General features: G+C 34.8%; 1 protein-coding gene across 1 annotated transcript in view; it reads left to right on the top strand.

Annotated features, from left to right (window-relative positions):
• LOC139526092 (uncharacterized) overlaps positions 1-18,839 on the top strand; it is a 58,410-nt gene extending 39,571 nt beyond the window's left edge. The window contains exons 6-8 of the mRNA XM_071321244.1: positions 12,527-12,662; positions 13,281-13,433; positions 17,671-18,839. Coding sequence (XP_071177345.1) covers positions 13,322-13,433; positions 17,671-18,803 — 1,245 coding nt within the window. The 5' untranslated portion in view covers positions 12,527-12,662; positions 13,281-13,321 and the 3' untranslated portion in view covers positions 18,804-18,839. The remainder of the gene's footprint in view (positions 1-12,526; positions 12,663-13,280; positions 13,434-17,670) is intronic.
• Positions 18,840-20,375: the final 1,536 nt, after the last annotated feature.

Raw genomic sequence — 20,375 nt, 5'->3', positions numbered from 1 at the left:
ATATTTGTTACCACTCTCTGTTTCTGGCAACTCACCAAGGATATCTGTAGCTATCCTTTCTGTATGAAGATAATTCGTCAAAGCTGTAACTTTTTATTGTAAATGATGTTTCAACCTAAAAATACACAATATGACAATATTCAACTAACACACAAGTCACAAGTTTGATATGTTGACATCGCGATTGACAACCGTTAATTAGACACAATAAGCAGTTCAAACATTCGTTAAATAATAATGTGCATGTCACTTACGCATTGACGGCCTATATCATATCAATCATTTGCTATTAACTTGTTGTAGGTTTTCCAGAATGAATAAAGAAGTTCAAAAACCATTTCAGTGTTAATCGAGAAAGGGGAAAGAAACGAGTCTGTATACAGTACTTTCCTACTCATGATAATACCTCCATAATTTGGAGCACCACTTCTTTAACGTATACTGTACTTTATCACATCAACAATTCAGGATAAATCCGTCATAAAATCAATACTAATATCGGAAACGTTATCAGATTAAAATAATCGCCATACAATCCAAAATTAATTATCGATTAAAATTATAATGTTTATCGATCTGATACACTTTCCATTGGCCCATTAGCTTCAAATCAATTCATTGGAGCTCTTTTGGACTTTTGTGGACTTTTTCGCTTTGCACATTTGTCAAATCCGTTTATGTAAGTTCTGACGTCGTTTTGTAACCCTGGCCAATAATAAGATGGTCTAATTTTTGCCAAAGTTTTATGGATACCCAAATGAGCAGAACATTTATCATCATGGGAAAATTGTAAAACCTTTTTACGTTCTGATAAAGGAATAATAGCTTGCATTTTAACAATTTTGGTTGCAGGGTCTTCGAACCGTCTGAAGATAAGTCCGTCTTTTAACTCTAAATTGTTCCATTGATTCCAAAGTGATCTTAAGAAAAATGCCTTATAAGAATATCTTTGTAATTAGGACGTTTGTCCTTTTCTACCCATTCTGTCACTATTTTTAGGTCATGATCATTTTTCTGAATCTCTATTAAAGACAGATCATGATGTCCACTGTTATCATCTTTGTAAACGGGTGATAGCATTAACAGTGTCATATTGGTCTTCAGTCTCAGTCGAAACAGTCTCTTTTTCTTAACCGGAATGATAACCGCATTGTTTGCAGGGAATGCGACTAAGTGCGTTTGCATTCCTATGTTGAACTCCTTGTCGATGTTGAATTTGCATCTCAAATGAACAAAGTGTCTCTATCCATCTAGCTATCTGTCCTTCTGGATTCTTAAAGGTAAGTAACCACTTTAATGATCCGTGATCAGTTCTTACTGTGAATTTTCTACCATAAAGGTATGGTTTGAAATATTTTACAAAACAAACCACAGCAAGCAACACCTTGCGTGTCACACAGTTCTTTCGTTCTGATTTTGAAAGTGTACGACTAGCATAAGCCACAACATGTTCAAGCCCTTCATCAGATTTCTCAGTCAGGACAGCTCCGACTGCCAAATTGCTTGCATCAGTATCCAAAATGAATTATTTGTTAAAATCTGGATATGCAAGAACTGGCGCGTTTATTTATTTACCTTTCAATTGGTCAAATGATTCTTGACATTCTAAATTCCAAACAAATTTTATTTCTTTCTCTGTTATTTTGTGTAATGGTTTAGCAATGTGCGCAAAAATTTTAATAAATTTTCGATAGTACCCACAAAGACCTAAAAAGGACGAACTTCAGTTATATTTGTAGGGTCAGGCCACTCTAGTCTTTAACAGCTTTAATCTTATCGGGGTCAGTGGAAATTCCCTCCTCAGAGACAATATGTCCTAAGAAACGAACCTTGGTGGTACACAAGGTGCACTTTTTTGCCTTCAACTTTAAACCAGCCGAATAAAGCCTAGCAAAAACGTCTCTTAGATTGTCAAGCATACCATCTAGTGTTTTTCCAAAAACGATTATATCGTCAATGTAAACTAGACATGTCTCCCACTGCAAACCAGCTAGTATGGTTTCCATCAATCGCTCAAATGTCTGTGCAGCGCAACAGAACCCAAACGGCATGACCCGAAATTGAAATAAACCCCTTCTCGTTGCAAAAGCTGTTTTGTGTTTGTCATTTTCGGTCAGGTCCACCTGCCAATATCCTGAACAGCAGTCCAAAGTACTATACCATTTATTTCCCGCTTAATGGTCCAACGAATCGTCAATCCTCGGTAAAGAATACGCGTCTTTATTAAGGGTCACGCTGTTAAGCGTCTATAATCTACGCAAAAGCGATAACTGTCGTCCTTTTTCTTAACTAAGACTATCCCTGCCACCCAGGGACTGTGGGAAAGTTCAATTATCCCTTTTTGTAACATTTTGTCAAGGTTGTCATTTACTACCTTGTTCAAATGATAAGGTGTACGACGAGGCAGTTCTTTAAATGGCCTTGAGTTTCCCGTATTGATTTCGTGTTTTAAAAGATTGGTCCTTCCCAAGTCAACATCAGATGAAGCAAACAAGTTCTGATTTTCTATCAACAAAGATTTAACTTTTTGTTTGTCTTTCGAAGTCAATTCATCTGATGTCCTGTCTAACAGATCTTGTAAATCTGGTCTAAGTTCGTCATGTTTCTGTTCATTTGAACTAATATTACCATCTAGTTTTTGGTCAACACCAGACATTTGGGCTATAGTAGTACCAGGATAGATTGTCTTAGGATCTAGTTCTGTGTTCATTAATCTAACAGGGATTTTTCGCCTGACCTGAACAACGTTCTAGCAGTAAAAATGTGGTCTTTTCCTGCATGATCATTTGCTTCTAACAAAGCATTGTCAGCAGGTAATTTTTTACCTTCTGCTAAGCAAACCGTGCCATTAATGACAATTTCTGACCTTGGCGATATGACAACCGCTTCAGAAGCAACAACTCGGTAACAGCCTATTGATTCCTGAAAACACAAATCTACTTTAAAATCCCCAATGCAAAAGTGCCCATTCTTAACATAAATTAAACAGTTATGTCGTTTCATGAAGTCCAAACCAAGTATACCATCAACTTGCAGATCAGTCACAACAGCTTCAGATTGCAACATATTTGGACCGAAATGCAGATTGAACCTGCCTTTTCCACGAAGCTGTAGCTTATTGCCACACACTGACCTTACAGTTGTCTAAACTTCGCTTAGATATGATTTATCTAATGGAGTCAACATATCGTATAACTTAGAAGATACCAATGTCAAAGTTGCTCCTGTATCAACAACAAACTTGGCTTCATATCTCCTACATTTAGGTTGACATACATACCAGGCTCTTCAGATGCTGTTGTAACCGCACCTTCCTTTGTCTTACGGTTATTTTGTTTCCCAGTTTTCATTAATGTTTTGACAGACCCATCCCCCTTATTTCCATTATAATTGTTCTGATTTCTTCGGGGTAGACGACAGTCCCTTGCTAAATGACCAAATTTGCCACAATTGTAACAATCCTTATTTGTCCTCTTACTTTGGGTATATCTCCCTTAATCATAAGAACACCCCTCATTTGTACCACTAGTTTTTAATTTTGCCATTTCAGTCGCAAGAGCACTAAGACTTTTCTCCATTGTTTGCATCCATGATGCAATGTCTTTGTTTGGCGAGTGACTATTTGAAATCTTTTCTTACCTATCTAACTTGTCACTATTCATAGTTTGCCGTAAATAACCTCGTCCCTCTCTTACTTTATTTTCGGCTTTATTGTACGCCTCTAATTCAACGGCAAATCTCACGGCATCATTTAAACCTTTCGGTCGCACTTGCTTTATTCTAAGTCGCATTTCCGAATCAACGAGCGCGTCAATAAACTGCTCTTTCCCGAGAGTTTATCGTACGTCCAACGGGGCAGTAGGATATGCCAAGTTGGACCATCTCCGAATTGACTGGCCTAATTCGGGAAGTAATTCGCTGGCTTTTTGACGTCTTTCTTTAAACTGAACTCTGTATAACTCAGTTTGACTAGGAGGCGCGAATCGCTCTTCAAGTGCACTGACTAAATAGGAAAAGTTTTGTCTTTTCTCACTTGGTAAATCTCCAAGTACATCCTGTGCTTGTCCCATTAACGATACCGCCAAGTATAACCCTTTTCGATTTTCCGACCATTTATTTACAAGTGCAAACATTTCAAAATGGGACAAATAGTCCGTCCATGATGTGCTACCATCATATTGACATGGTTTGATTTTTACTCCAGAATTACCTGTGTTACCAGTATGTCGGTACTTTGATTTGTCAGTTTTGTCTTTTTCCCTAATGTAACTATTATCTATAGATAAAGGCAAAGTATCCCCTTCCTCTAAATCAATGTGGGAATTAAACAGTTTTGTGCGTATTCGGGTTGTTGAATGTTGGTAATTCAACTTTTTGATTATTTCCCTTTCTTCACAATGAGGACCCTCTTGATCCCAGACCCCAATCGTTTCTTGAAACAATGCCATATTTTGGGCGAACACCTTGATCTTTTGGTGTTGATGAAACAAAACTGTCTCTATACATTGTTCCTTCTTCCATATCATATTATTGTTTTATGTATTCGTCGAATGTATCATCAAAAGACATGTTTGTACTTTAATATGCAATTTAACCATCAGGAGCCTGTAATTCAGTGATTGTCGTTTGTTTATGTGTTACATATTTGTTTTTCGTTCATTTTTTTTTTATATAAACAAGGCCGTTAGATTTCTCGTTTGAATTGTTTTACATTGTCTTATCGGGGCCTTTTATAGCTGACTATGCGGTATGGGCTTTGCTCATTGTCGAAGGCCTTACGGTGACCTATAGTTGTTAATGTCTGTGTCATTTTGGTCTCTTGTGGACAGTTGTCTCATTGGCAATCATACCACTTCTTCTTTTTTATATACACAAAATATAAATGTCATAAATGTACAATGTAATAAATGTGAATCAAAATATTGCCTATACCACTATCGATCGTTAATCCCTAATGTAAATAATAATCACAACTAAACCTGGGAAATTTAAAACGTTAACAGGACAATTTTGAACTGTGCAAAAGTGAACAGTTTGAACATAAACGATCTGTGTAAAAGTGAACAGTAAATTCTCACAAGACAGTTTGGATATAAGTTTATAAGATGATCAAATTTGAATATAATCTTTCACTATGCATTTAAAAATGAACAATTTGGATCCCACCGCTAGCCACCACCAAATTATGTAACGTGTACAAAGGGTAAGCGTGTCTGTTTCTATTTTAGAATGAGTCTGTTACCAGTTTTTATTCATAAATTAACGCCAATGAACCAAAATATGTACAACTGCTCTTTGAAATCTCAAATGAACTGTCTATAAACTAATCTACTTAAAATATATACACTGGTATAAATTTGTACTCTTACAAATTTGTTCTGGGTCAGGAACAAACTTGTCCTCCTGGTACAATAATGTACCCTACGAGTTTACAAACTTGTCTTTGTTCTGTTGGTACAATTATGTACTTTACAAGGTGGTCACACAGACTCACACTTGTCCTATACAGTACAATACGGTTCAGCTTGTAAACGTACAACTCGGTATTTCTAACAGGCACCAACCTGTTCTTTATTACCTAAGCGTAATAATAACACTATATCTATTATTATAAGAGACAGCGATCTCGAATATAAACGTACCGTACCTTGGTCTTATGTCTCTGAAGACTTATGACAATCGACCCTGAGCTAGGAATCTCTCCTCTTTATATACCCCGATTTAAACTGTATCATTCTTGAAGGAGGGTGTTCTATCAAAGTGCCTTCTTACCAGTATCTGAGTTTCCTAAGGAACACCCCTTTACATTTGACCTGACCCAAAGTTTACCTGCGAAACATTTCTTCAGGTTTAAGTTTTTGGTCGAGGTAGTTTTTGATGAAGTTGAAGTTCAATCAACTTGAAATTAGTACACATGTTCCCTATGATATGATCTTTTTAATTTTAATGCAAAATTAGATTTTTTACCCATTTTCACTGTCCACTGAACATAGAAAATGATAGTGCGGATGGGGCACCCAAGTACTATGGACACATTCTTGTTTCGTTATGTAATGAGGTAGTTGAATTTGTGAGTTGCTTATTATATTTGCTTTCAATTTGGTTTTCTTACTCAATTTTTATTACATTTTGGAAATCTTATTTTTCAATCCTGTGGTTTTGAATCTTGTATTGGGCGGAAGAGCATGTTCCAGGCCACTTTTATTATGTAATTGATATAAAACATTTTTTCTTGACATCCGATGGAAAACAATAGAACAAGAAAACCTCCAGCGTACTTAAAAGACTTTATTCTATCATCTTTTGAAATGCAGAAGGATTTCGATTCAGTTACAGAAGCTGGAGATATAATTAATTCTGAAAACGTGGTTCATCGTCAGACATCAACACCGAAATCAGACGAAGCAAGTGCTGGCGTTCGTCCAAAATTACCTTCATCTACGAACATTGTGAGTGAACTTGATAAGACAATTCAAGAATTAACAATACAAAACAAAATTTTGGAACGTGATTTGTTGGCGAAACAACACGAGCTCCTTGTAGCCAAGAAAACATCAGGTGGTGAATCTTCAAGAACCAAAGCGAAGGACAATGGTAAAAAAGTTAAAACATTAAAGCTTCCATCGCTTAATGAGTTACGGAATCAAGATAAAGTTGGAAAACAGGCTAAAGAGCTTACTCGACAGCTGCTTAATCAATCTTCGTCCACTTCCGATGATTCTGATTCTGATTCTTCAAATGATAACGACGAGGATAAGGACAAAGCTCAAATCAAAGGTAATGATTTACCATATGTTATATTCAAAGATAAACAAAAAAGAACAGCAGTTTCCGGTGAAGCAAGAGCTGCTAAGGATAGAGTTAAATATGATGTGCCATGGCCACATGAGCATGCACAAACCAAATCGGTCAATTATTCTGATAAAGATTTCGGTCTAGCACAACTAGTCAGAGGTGAAACATTCATTATGCATAACATTGAAAAACAAGCCATTTCTGTGCACAGACAAAAACATCTCATTAATTTGCTTTATCTCGTTGAAAAATACCCCTTTGCGGAGATAAAGGATTTTCACGCCGAAGTTTTGCGTTCCATAGAAAGAGGTCACAAAAATTGGTCGCATGCATTTGTTGAAGAACAAGGCCGTACTCTCGTCACCCCCCTCACTTCGTCTTCGTCTACCCCGACTAAAACAGTTTTCAAGGATAAGCCGGTTAATCGCAATCCAATTTGCGGCGCATATCAAGCGGGAAACTGTAGTCGATCCGGAGATCATTTTGGAGCCTATGGAGACAAAAAACTATTGCATGTTTGCAGAAAGTGCGTCCGTAAAGGAAAAGATTCGAGTGATGCGTCTGTGCTACATCCTTCGAAGGATTGTCCGCATCATCAATGATGTTCAACTTCAGTGCTACATTGTGAATCTACTAAAATGATCAGTAATAGTATTATTCAAAAGAAATTATATTCCCCTGTAATTACAGGTGTGTTATTGTGTGATAATTACGAAAATGATGTTGTGAAACCCCCTGCAATTATGTCAGGTGCGATTGCTTCCCCTGATTATTCGGGTGTGTATGATGAGTTAACGAAATCTTATTCCCCTGCAAATATAGGTGTGTTGTTTGATAATTCACAAGATTCATTAGGAATATCCTCTGCATATGAGGCAGATGTTTTGAGTAATATTTATGATGTTTCGTCATGTGAATCTATAGGCGAGTCAAGTTCCGTAGGTTTTAATTTAACAGGCGTTGGTTATTGTGACAATGCTTGTAGTGAAAAAACGTCCCCTGTGTTTACAGGTGTGTCTATTTATGAAAATGATTCATATTTATTGCAATCTTTATTATGTAGCACTGATTTTGACACTGTTGTCAAAGATAACAATTACATGAATTACAATGTTGTTGATGAAACTAATAATGTACTTTTAGCTTCAAGTATTTGTCCTTGGTTTACGAAAACATCAGGGTCTATTGATTTTGAGTATTCACCAGATATGAGTGGAAATATTTTGAAAGATGTATCAACCAAATTTTGTGAAATGAATATAAATAATTTTTCAAGTGTTCATGAAGCCGTGTTCTACAGTGGCAAGCCGAATTTTGCATATTGTAAAATTCCAGTACGTTCTACATTTTTTTTAATTTCAACATACAATTGTGGGAACAACTTTTAGAAGATTATCATGATAAAATAGTCGTTGCATTTTTGAAGTATGGATGGCCGTTAAACTATATCAAAGATACACTGCCCGATCCCCCCACACGTCGACAAAATCATCTTAATCAGTTTTCAAGTTTTATTGATTCATATATTTCAAAAGAATCAGACCTTGGGGCTATTTATGGTCCTTTCCGAAAGAACCCTCTTTGTTGTCATTTAACATTATCACCATTATTCACAGTTCCTAAGGGAGATTCCGATAGGAGAGTAATTGTTGACTGTTCGCATGGCAATAATTTGTCCATAAATGAAGGCATACCTTCGGACACCTTTTTGAATGAAACTTTTAAACTTTATTATCCTAGACACGAAGAATTTATTTCTTTGCTCTTGAATCACGGTCGTGGGTGTGCCATTTGGAAGTTGGATTTGTCCCGGGCTTTTCGTCAGCTAGTATTAGATCCGCACGACTTGCATTTACAAGGTTATGAATGGAGGGGACAAATTTTTATTGACAATCGTCTTATTTTTGGTATGCGCTCTTCGCCACAGGCATGTCAGCGAACAACGAATGCTGTTTCCTATATGCTATGGAAATCTAACATTCATACAATAAACTATGTTGATGATTTTGGTGGTGTTAGTGACAATCAGAACGCTGAACATGATTATAATTTTGTTTTAGAATTGTTTCAGAGGTTAGGATTAGAAGTCAGCAAAGAAAAGTGTTTGCCGCCGACAAAAGTTTTGACATTTCTCGGCAAGGAGTATAACTCAATTGACATGACAGTCCGAATTCCAGAGATTAAATTACAAGAGACTTATGAGTTGTTACAAAGATTTGAAAAGAAAAAACATTGCACCAAACGTCAGTTACAACAAGTTATTGGCAAGTTGGCTTTTATTTCCGAATGTGTCCGAAGCGGAAGACTTTTTATTTCACGCATGTTACAGACATTACGAAAATACCATTTCAATCATTATCGTGTTCATATTACAGATGAATTTAGACAAGACATTCGGTGGTGGTTATTATTTTTACATGACTATAATGGAATTAGTATAATTCCCGATGTAGATTGGTCTTCACCAGACGCAATTATTTCCTCTGACGCGTGTCTCAAGGGTATTGGTGGTGTCAACTTCACGACATTTGAATTTTTTCATTCGGATATACCGGATTCTTTGCGGGACATGCACATATCTGTGCTTGAAATGTATGCGATTTACATAGCAATTCAATTCTGGACATCAAGTATCTCAAATAAACGGGTACAGCTGTTTTGTGACAATCAATCATGTGTTGAAATTTTAAATAGGGGAACAGGACGTGATCAGGAAATGTTGAATTTGGCACGTCAAATATGGTACTTGTGTTCGTCAAGTAATGTTCAACTGCGTGTGAGTTATATAGCATCTGTTGAAAATAGGTTATCGGATTTGCTATCCCGTTGGAATCTTTCGGAGAAGAACAGATCACAGTTTTTTATAGAATCTAAACTTTACAATTCAGATTTTATTGAGAAAGAAGTGTTGGTCATATGTTTAATGATATTATAAACATTTAGGTTTTCATACATGATACATTGACATTCTTTTTGCGCATATTTAGTGTCAGATAAGACTAACTTTGATAATTAATATGACATTGTTGTTTATCTAATTACTGTTGTTTATGACTTCCAGGTCTTAAGTCCAGAAGAGCAGTTTTGCAGAAAGAGGTCAAGCTTGCTAAGGGTGCAGCCTTTCGGCCTGGTACTTATTCAAATTTGAAGAGTCAACTCAATGCATACCATATTTTTTGTGTTTATTATAAATTTCGACCATTTCCTTGTATTAAGGATATATTGTGTGCTTATGCATGTTTTCTATCCAAGAGTTTAAGCAGTTTTTCATCTGTTAAGAATTATATTTCTGGCATTAAGACCTGGAGTCAACTTTTTGGTTTTACTGTGGAACCTTTTTTATCTACAGAATTCAAATTGACTTTAAGAGGATTGAGTCATAAGAATCAGCATGTGGCTGTGTCAAAATTACCATTGTTACCTACACATTTAATTGATATTGTTAGGTTGTTGAATATTTATGATTATTTAGATGCTTGTTTATGGTGTTTTCTAACGTTTGCTTTTTTTGGTATGCTTAGGGCGTCAAACCTGGTCAGCAGAAGCTCTACATCTTTTAATTCCCGTGAACAATTGATCAGAGATAATGTTGTTGTTAGTGAAAAGGGTATCCTCCTTTTATTAAAATGGTCAAAGACTAGACAAAATCATGATTACACCCATCAGGTTTCTTTGTGTTGCTCAGTTGAGCCATCAATATGTCCTGCTCGAGCTTATAAGCATCTTGTGTCTTTAATACCTGGTGATAAGAATGCTCCCGTTTTTGCTTTACCTGTTCATGGTAAATTATTGCCTTTATCTAGATCCGTTTTGTTGAACCGTTTTAGAGAGTTAATTGTTCTTGTTGGTTTAGACCCTTCAGTTTATTCTTTTCATTCGCTGAGACACGGAGGGGCTACATTAGCCACCAAGGCTGGTATTCCTGAGATTTTATTGAAACATCACGGAGACTGGAGATCTGATTGTTTTCAGACTTACATTAAACAAGCTAGTGTTGATATGTATCGGGTTACGTCAGCTATGAATTATTTGATTGGTAGTTAGTGTTAGGGTATTTTCGCCGGTGTATTTTTATATTCTTGATTTGATGTTGTTGGGTTTGTTGGTTTTTTATTTTTTTTTTATTTTTTATGTATATATTATTAACCCCTGTGTTTGGCGACTTCGTTTTGGGTTCAGGTGCTTCATATTCACATTTTGTTCATTGTAGCTTATTGATACCATGCTTGGTATAACTATATATGCATTACTATAATAAAGCACCTTTCGCCAAACACTATTAGTTGTCAATTGCGTACAATGGGAGGCAACTCTCATTGTACATAATTGATGACGCCTTGTAAGAATTGCTTCCCTTTGATGCTTCATCCGGGTTTGTATTGCCATGTGGTTTTGGGCGGAAGAGCATGTTCCAGGCCACTTTTATTATGTAATTGATATAAAACATTTTTTCTTTTTCTTTTTATTGTTAATTTTTTCTAATTACTTTTATTATTACCCACATTGGGGTTCAGGTGCTTCATATTCACATTTTGTTCATTGTAGCTTATTGATACCATGCTTGGTATAACTATATATGCATTACTATAATAAAGCACCTTTCGCCAAACACTATTAGTTGTCAATTATTATAAGAGACAGCGATCTCGAATATAAACGTACCGTACCTTGGTCTTATGTCTCTGAAGACTTATGACAATCGACCCTGAGCTAGGAATCTCTCCTCTTTATATACCCCGATTTAAACTGTATCATTCTTGAAGGAGGGTGTTCTATCAAAGTGCCTTCTTACCAGTATCTGAGTTTCCTAAGGAACACCCCTTTACATTTGACCTGACCCAAAGTTTACCTGCGAAACATCTTATTCTTTTTATGTTTATTAAAGTATTATACAAATATATAAAATGAGGCTTCTACCGAACTGTAACTAATGTAAACAATTAACCTTATATACAAAATCATCACAAAGACAAAACGTTTGTGAATGGAACTTTAGGAGCTGGAAGATGCAAAATAATGTTGTTTAAGAAATATATTTGTAACATCTCATCAAAGGTATTATTCAAAGTCAAAATTAAGAAAATGTATAAAAATCATAATTTATTTAAATAAGTACCGATCAAGAAAAACAAAAATGTATGAAATAAAGGGCTGATCTAGTGGTCACATAAACCACAACCCGAACCTACTGGGAAATTGTGATTATGCTGAGTAATACATGTAACATTCCATTATAATTTTAATCAATTTAATGATTTTCGATTCATGATCCTGAATACAAAATTGAATATTCACCTGTGAGAGATACTTTACTTGTCATCCCGTGCGACACATTTATTTGATGAAAAGTAACTTTAAATCCACAAAATTTAAGTGGGAGGCTGGCATTAGGTCTAATTCTATTATATAAATTCATAACCATATAATGTACTATAGCTAGGAATCAGAAAAATCGGTCACCGCAACGTAGTTTATATATTGAAACTTGAATTTTACCTCTAAAAATCTGCAAAACAAAAACCTGAAGAGGGGTGATTGAGAAAACAGAGCTCTTGGGACGTTTGCTTCTGTTGGCTGGAAATAGACTCTGAAATTACAACTTCCGTACGAACAATTCTTTGGTGTAAATTTGATACTTTTACCTTTGGCTTGACTTCAAAGCCCTCGCCCCGTGTTAAACACAGAAAATACCCCGCATGTAATGATCTACAAGGCTGCAATATAATTTAAGGTGTGTCCTGGTGCAATCATTGCAAAGCCCATTTTTGGGAAACGACTGACAAAAGATTTATGCAATGAATGTTGTACAGATGATTTGTGTAATAGTCAGTGTCACAGAAACATTTTACACACCCAACAAACTCACGGTAGGTACACAGTAATTGACAAAAACCCACAGGAAGACTTAAGTTCTACTGTGGGTAACATACTGCAATCATTTTATTCGAAAACTACCAACGTGTAGGTAGCAATACCTACGATTAATGAATTAATAAAAAATTATGGATGCCACATAATAAGAAACGTAGTTTATACGAAGCATTTAATATAATTTATTCATAAAGCATGCGTAAAAATTAAGTAACCGAATGTGCGTACATTTAGAACGCATCAGTTGCACATGTTTTTTTTTAATCAAAACAGTTAGAAAGCACATCAAATACAAGTACAAGTGCATTGAAAACATCCAACACGTTAGGGCTATATGCACACAAATTAGAACATGTGGTGTATTGCCAATGAGACAACTATCAATCAGTACCCTAATGACTTAGAAGTTAATTTCAACATATTTTCAATGCCGCATTGGTTTAAGGAATAGCAGCGTTCAAAAGAGTAAGCAGATTATTCATTTTATCAATAAAATAAGGATAGATAATGCAATTCAAAAGCCAAATAACCATATTTTGGGCAATATTATAGAATAACAAACTTATTGTACCACATGCATATAATTTACATACTAGTAACCAAGAGGTCGTTAGTCTTTTCAGCACCAACTACGGAATTGGCACCGGTAAATAATATGTGTCTTGACACTAGGAAAGATTGTCAATATCTAAACAGGGAATCTAATATATGTGAAAGTAATAATGATGACAAGAGGAATGCATGTAGAATGACTTGCGGATATTGTGGTCAGTTTTATATACTTTTCATATTCAAGCATATCTAAATAAAGGCAACAGTAGTATACAGCTGTTCAAACTCATAAATCCATGGACAAAAAACAAAATCGGGGTAACAAACTAAAACTGAGGGAAACGCATAAAATATGAGAGGAGAACAACGACACAACACTACAATGTAGCACACACAGAAACGGACCAAGCATCAGACAAAATCCCACGAGAATAACAAATATAACATCAAAACCAAATACATGAATTTGGGATAGACAAGTACCGTGACACGTCTTATCGCAATGTGAATTTACACTCAAAAATAAGAGAAAACAAACGACGCAACGTTAAAATGTAACACACACAGAAACGAACTATAATATAACAATGGCAATATTCCTGACTTGGTACAGGACATTTTTAAAGGAAAAAATGGTGGGTTGAACCTGGTTTTGTTGCATGCCAAACCTCCCTCTTTTATAGCCATTTGAAATATAACATTAAAATGACAACTCAACACCACAGGACTACAATATAAATAAATTGGAGAACACAATTGACAAAGAAACACACGAACAACAGCCAACAAAAGGCAATAAGTTCAAAATTTTAATACGCCAGAAGTGCATTTTGTCCACACAAGATCTACTAGTGACGCCAAGATACAAAAGTTTGAAAGCCGAAACAAGCACAAAGTCGAACAGCATCGAGGACCAAAAGTTTAAAAAAAGAATGATCAATAGACCATACTCATATATGTTCGTCCAATGAAAAACCAGTAGTTTCCCTTCGATTTTTCATAGAACCCGGCTTTCCATGAATTTTGAAATTATATACACGAATGACTTTTAATTGACGATTGGTTTTAAAAGTGAAGTAACGAAGTATACAATACATAGAGGCAATTTCCAATGGAAACAACATAACATAACAATCATAATTACAATTGTTTGTCTAATTATTACCCAAGAAAACTTGAGATAGAACTATTACCGCATGTTTAGTTACTATTTCAATACTGTAAGTGTGTATAATGGTACATATATATAACGGATAAAATAGTAAAAAAGTACGTATAAACAAGCGACAACTCTACAACAGATCAATCAATTTTATCACCAGTGACGGTGATACACGGCTAAAACACTTATTATATTCATAATAACTCTGAATATCAGCACAACAATGTTAAATCTCTGTTCTTCCCTCGGTCGAACTCATGCTATCTAGATATCGAGACAACAACATCTTCACAGTGCCAATCGGTCTAGACCACTCGCCAATCTTGAATGAACTAAAAATTCCGATTCTGGTGGCCTAGTGTTACCTATCATCAACATATGTCGTGTACATGTTGTAATTACTAGTACAGTTTTTACTCAGAAAAAGATAATAACTTGTAGAAATCATTATTCTACTGTGACTTATTTGATGTTAAAATGAAATCGTTTCCCTTTAAACAATAACTTGTAGAAATCATTATTCTACTGTGACTTATTTGATGTTAAAATGAAATCGTTTCCCTTTAAACAAATAATGTATTACTTAGCCTAAATGCTGTTGAACTGTTACACCACTCTCCCAGGTTAGCAAAGTTAGATCTACAAATAAGTCAGCATGACCAAAAGGGTCAATTGACCCCTTTAGGAGTAATTGTCCTTTATAGTAAAAGTTGTATTCGTACTCAAATCTAAAATGCAGTTTTTGACTTATATCTCTGAAACTAAAGCATTTAGAGCAATTTTGATGTTGATAAAAATGTTTATCAGGTTGAGATATATGTGTCCCGAAATTTTTAGACAATTCCGACAAACTGTTGCTAGGTTGCTGTTCCTAAATTAGTAAATTTCAGGAAATTTTGTTGCTTTTGGCTATTATTTTAAATCTTATTATATATAGAGATAATTTGTAAACCGCAAAAATGTTCAGCAAACTAAGATCTACTAAAAAGTCAAACATGACCAAAATGGTCAATTGACCCCATAAGGAGTCATTCCCCTTTAAAGTCAAATTTAACAATTTTTCGTCAATTTTTGTAATCTTTTACAAAAGTCTTCTTCTAAAACAACTGACACAAATTTAACCAAACTTGACCACAAATAAGCATCAGGGTATTTAGTTTTTAAAAATGAGTCTGAGACTGCCTGCCAACCAACATGGCAGACATGAACACTTTGCGGGACAAATTTGCCATTCCAGAATCGGCAAATCTGACTTTGTCGGTTTACAAGATATCACAAACATTTTTTGCCCAAGTGATGTATAATCAAAAAAATAAATTTTCCCATATGTCCCATCATGTCACCGTTGTCCCTGTTGTTGCCACAGCTGATTAAAAGTACATTTCCCATGGGAAAATTAAAAATTCCCATGTATTGAACATGTTTTCCGTTTGATTGTTTTTCTCCTAAAAAAAATTGTTGAAAATGCAGGATTTAAGTGAAATAATTGCAGTATGCAGGTTTTCTACAAAATGTCAGTATGGCTTCATTTCTAAGGTCTCTCAACATGCAACTTCCATAAAACCTCTGATTATCCAGTTAAATATGAAGCAATAGCAAGTCAGTTTTTAAATAAGTTGTGTGTTTGTGTTGTGTAATACAAAATATTCTTTTTTTTCTATCCATATTGAACTTATTGGAAATTAGATAATAAATGTTTAACAACTTTTATTGCGGTGCTTTGAAATACCATACAATGTAGATTATCTGTTTTTTACAAAATTCAAGACTCATAAAACAAAAACCCTATAACCATGATAATATGCTGAGATAATATAGTCATTTACAATCTGTATACACGTGCGTTATTAACAGGGTCTTGTTGAATGAACATGAATTTCGATCGATTACACACAGATGACGATCAAAAGAGTGTGGCACGTGTATTGTTTTAAAACCTGATCATTGACATCGATTAGTGATTTCTTTGACATATACATGTACATGTACCAAATGTACAAGTTTGTTACTTTCAGTTTTTTTTTTGTGTGACTTATCTTCGTTTTTGTTTTGTTTTTGTTTGAACACATTTTATTTTCAAAAGCAGCATATGGAATTGCACACAAAATAAATAAAGAAAATAATGTATAACAAAATAGTAAATATACATGTAATACAAACTATAAATAAAAATGAAAAGCAACGTGATATATTTGTAAATGTGAACTGGAATTCAGAATTTTAATTGTATGCGAAGATATGAATCTTTGTGTAATTCTGTTGTGAGATTGCACAGATTCAAAAATTGCTTTACTTTGCTGAAATTTATAAAGGTCACCGTGAACAGCCAATATAAGCTCAATTGGTATAACATATCTTTTTAAAATCAACTTTTTTTCTCTTGCTTCAGAATGAAATGGGCACTCGAAACAATTGTAAATACAATCCTCAACAGCATGGCTACAGCTTCATGCGGGATTTAGTTTAGTATTAAGACAGATCTGCATTTAAAGAGCTTCGCCATGATACTTCCGAACCATGAATGATATTAAGTTTTCTAACATCACAACTATAAAAGAAGGCTGGTTGTTTTATATTTCCATATGTCGAGGTTTAAAATTCCATTCAATAGAAGTATATAAAAGGGGAATTTCGGTTATATTTAGTCTATCATGACGCGGGGTACTACATAGTTGTCTGCTGGTGATCCGATGAATAAATCTGTTGTAGAGTTGTCACTGGTTTAGACGTACTTATAAATATAATTATGTCTGTGACTGTATCGATCTTACATTAACTTGTAGGATCCTTTACTATAGATAATTTAGCTGATCTGTAAAAATTCCATCTTCACGCCTTATATATATCATGTACCGTGTTACGGCGATAGATTAAAACTGACGAGGACAGGTAACACCGGTCAGCAAAAGCTTTATTATTGTAGAGCCCATGTGGTCGAATGGTCTAGCGCAGTGCAAGGCGATTTGGTGCCACGATATCTATGTAGCATGAGTTCAAACCCCGGCCAGGGAAGAACAAAATATTCGCTTCCTTAAATCAAATGTAATTTTTTGGGGCTGATATTCTGACGAATTATATATACATAATGTGTTTTCAGCCTTGTATCACCATCACTGGCGATTCGATTGATTTTTTCATCCATAATTTTTTTAATAACGCAACCAACTAACGTAAAGAGAAAAAATTAAATGTTCGATTTGAAGTGACCGGGTTGATATTCCACTTCTTGGATAGCAGCATTGCAGGAAAACTTAAATGTATGGTGTACACTTTCGTTTTCTTTTTTTCAGAACCAATGGGACATACATTTTACATCCATTTTTCACCAAATATTGTAACAGCACAACTTATCTTTTCATCTGTAAGAAGAGGAGTTTGCAATTTGAAATTCCTTGGGATGCCTACGTATGCACAAATAATTTTAGCAAATGCCTCAAGCATTCATTCACTCAGCAACGTGAACAGAAAGGGATACAAACTGGAATGTAACATTCCTACCAAACTATATGTAATAGAAAAAGGTCATTACGGTGTTGATGGTTATATTGCAATACCGACAACTTATCTGTCAACGGAATACATTGTACCTGCCTATAATCAAGGTCATGAGCCAGGGACCTATTTAGCTATCATTTCAACAAACCCAGCTACAGATGTAAAAATATTACAAATAGGAAAATCGTTAATAAATACTAGTTTAAACCTAGATATAGTATGGGATAATTATAATAATGATCATATTGATATAAGTGGATCCTATATCAGAACATCAAAGTCTGTTGCTGTTTTCTCAAACATCGTTTGCACCAGCATTGGTAGCTGCTCTCCATTTTCAGATATGGTTATACCAATGCGAGACTACAGCAACACATTTTTTGTTCCAAGCTTCAAAGGCATTACGGTTAAATCAGTTCGAATATATGCAAATTCGACATGCAGTATCAATATTTTCAATGCTAGTCTGAACCTTCTTTCTACAGTCTCTTTGAATATCAGTAAGAGGTTTATTGAGGTCAATAATGCTAACATGGCATCCATTGTATCGTCCTGTCCATCAATGGTTCAATTCTATAGTCATAAAGTATCAAACCAAAAAGCCTTCATGACATTAATTCCAGGAATAGATAAATATCTAACCCACTACTATTTCACCATGCCATCTTATTCTAGTTCGTTGTTAATTATCATTGAAACTGCAAAGAAATCAGCGCTTAAAATTGATGGGGCAACGATTACACCAAGTAGAATTACAGAAATACAAGAACCTGTAAAATTTCACAGTAAATACTCCATGTTTACAATAACCATTAGCCAGGGAAGGCATGAAGCAAAAACAACCAACGGGGCGTCCTTTGGATTGTGGATCTATGGTACCAATGATGGATTTGCATTTCCTGCAGGATATCGCATAAGTAAAATATAAAACCACTAATTTGTTCACACCTTAAATGAAATAAATTTATTTCATCAAATTTCTGCATGTTTTATTTCTGTTTTTTTTATCTTTTAAAACAAGTACTATTACTTACAGAAATTTTGTCTCAAAAGCAGTTCTAAGTTTTACATAAATCTAACATTCAATTTTAGTCATAGTATATTTCGTGAAAAGAGCATCTGTACTTTAATATTATTGGTAACTATTATTCACAAATATGTGATATTCAATAACTGTAACATAATATTGATAGAAAAAGCTGTTCAACATTATAGGTATCTGCCATTGTAATGAGAATTTAATAAACTTACAATTTTTATTATGAACCAACTCAGTTATATCTATCCGGTTTATGAGACAAAACATGATTGATTAACATACACTAAAAGAAGAAAAGCCATAGCTTAAATGGTGATTGGAAACCACGGTCGTGTCCAATCTTTTGTTTGACTTAGAACACTTGCATGAACTGCAAAAAATAAATAGGAACAAACAAGTACTTTCATATGGCATTTATTTTATTTATAGTCACGCTATCTCTCTCTCACTCTCTCAAATTATAATATACTACCCTCTACCCCTAAAACACACATATGCATTTAACAAACCCGCTTTTTAATGTTGATCCTATAGAGAAGAGCTCAAATCGAACATCATACTTTTGTTTACATATCATGTTACAATACATGTAACTATATAATTGTGACATGTCAACAAATTACCAAAGGTTTTAACTATGCATTCTTCTAGTAATGGGTTTGGGGCAGCGTGAACATGTACAACCTACACTGATTGGTTCAATATACTGACTATATGTATATTCTCCATTCACACATCCGGTTCTCCTCAGAACTTTTCTGTACGTGTAAATTTTTTGGCATAGCTTAGGCTTGTGGGAAATTGAACAACGACTATGATTGCATTGATGGTCTGGCTTTCCACAACATTTACATGCACATTCAGCCTCTGTGATAACTCGAGGAATTCTATTTGGATCAATATTACGGACAAAGTACCAAGGACATGTTGATCCTATAGAGACAGGTTCAAATCCGATATTATTAGAAGAATACACTACATTGTTCCTTTTGATGTAATCTCTACAGTTTTTCACTTCTCCAATAGGTTCATAGGTGATATTTGTCCTTGCTGTGAAAGTATTGTCTGGTACAATATGAGGTTGGATCCAAGTAGTTTCTGTAGATACATCTTCTATTGCTTTCTTAAGATCTGGCAGTATACAAGGTTCTCGACATTCTGATTGAGTAGCAGAGTGGTAGCTTTGCAGGTGTGAAATAAAAACAAAAATCTATAAAAAAAAATATTAAGAAATTATCTAATGTATACGGAAATAGATGTTAAGCAGACGTCCATGAGTTTGGAACCTAACAACATCACGTTTGCAAATTCATTTATAGGTTTCATACAAATCACAGATTGACAGTATTTTATTTGGAAGTCGATATAGTTTGCCTGACTATGTATATGTACTTCAATGAAATTGTGATTTACAGACAAAAACGACGTTGTTTGGAGACAATAACAAATTTGTCATGGAGG

Source organism: Mytilus edulis, chromosome 6, assembly GCF_963676685.1.
Source record: "Mytilus edulis chromosome 6, xbMytEdul2.2, whole genome shotgun sequence".
NCBI lineage: Eukaryota > Metazoa > Mollusca > Bivalvia > Mytilida > Mytilidae > Mytilus > Mytilus edulis.
Note: the sequence above shows the minus strand (reverse complement) of the source record. Positions and strands in the feature narration are given on the sequence as shown.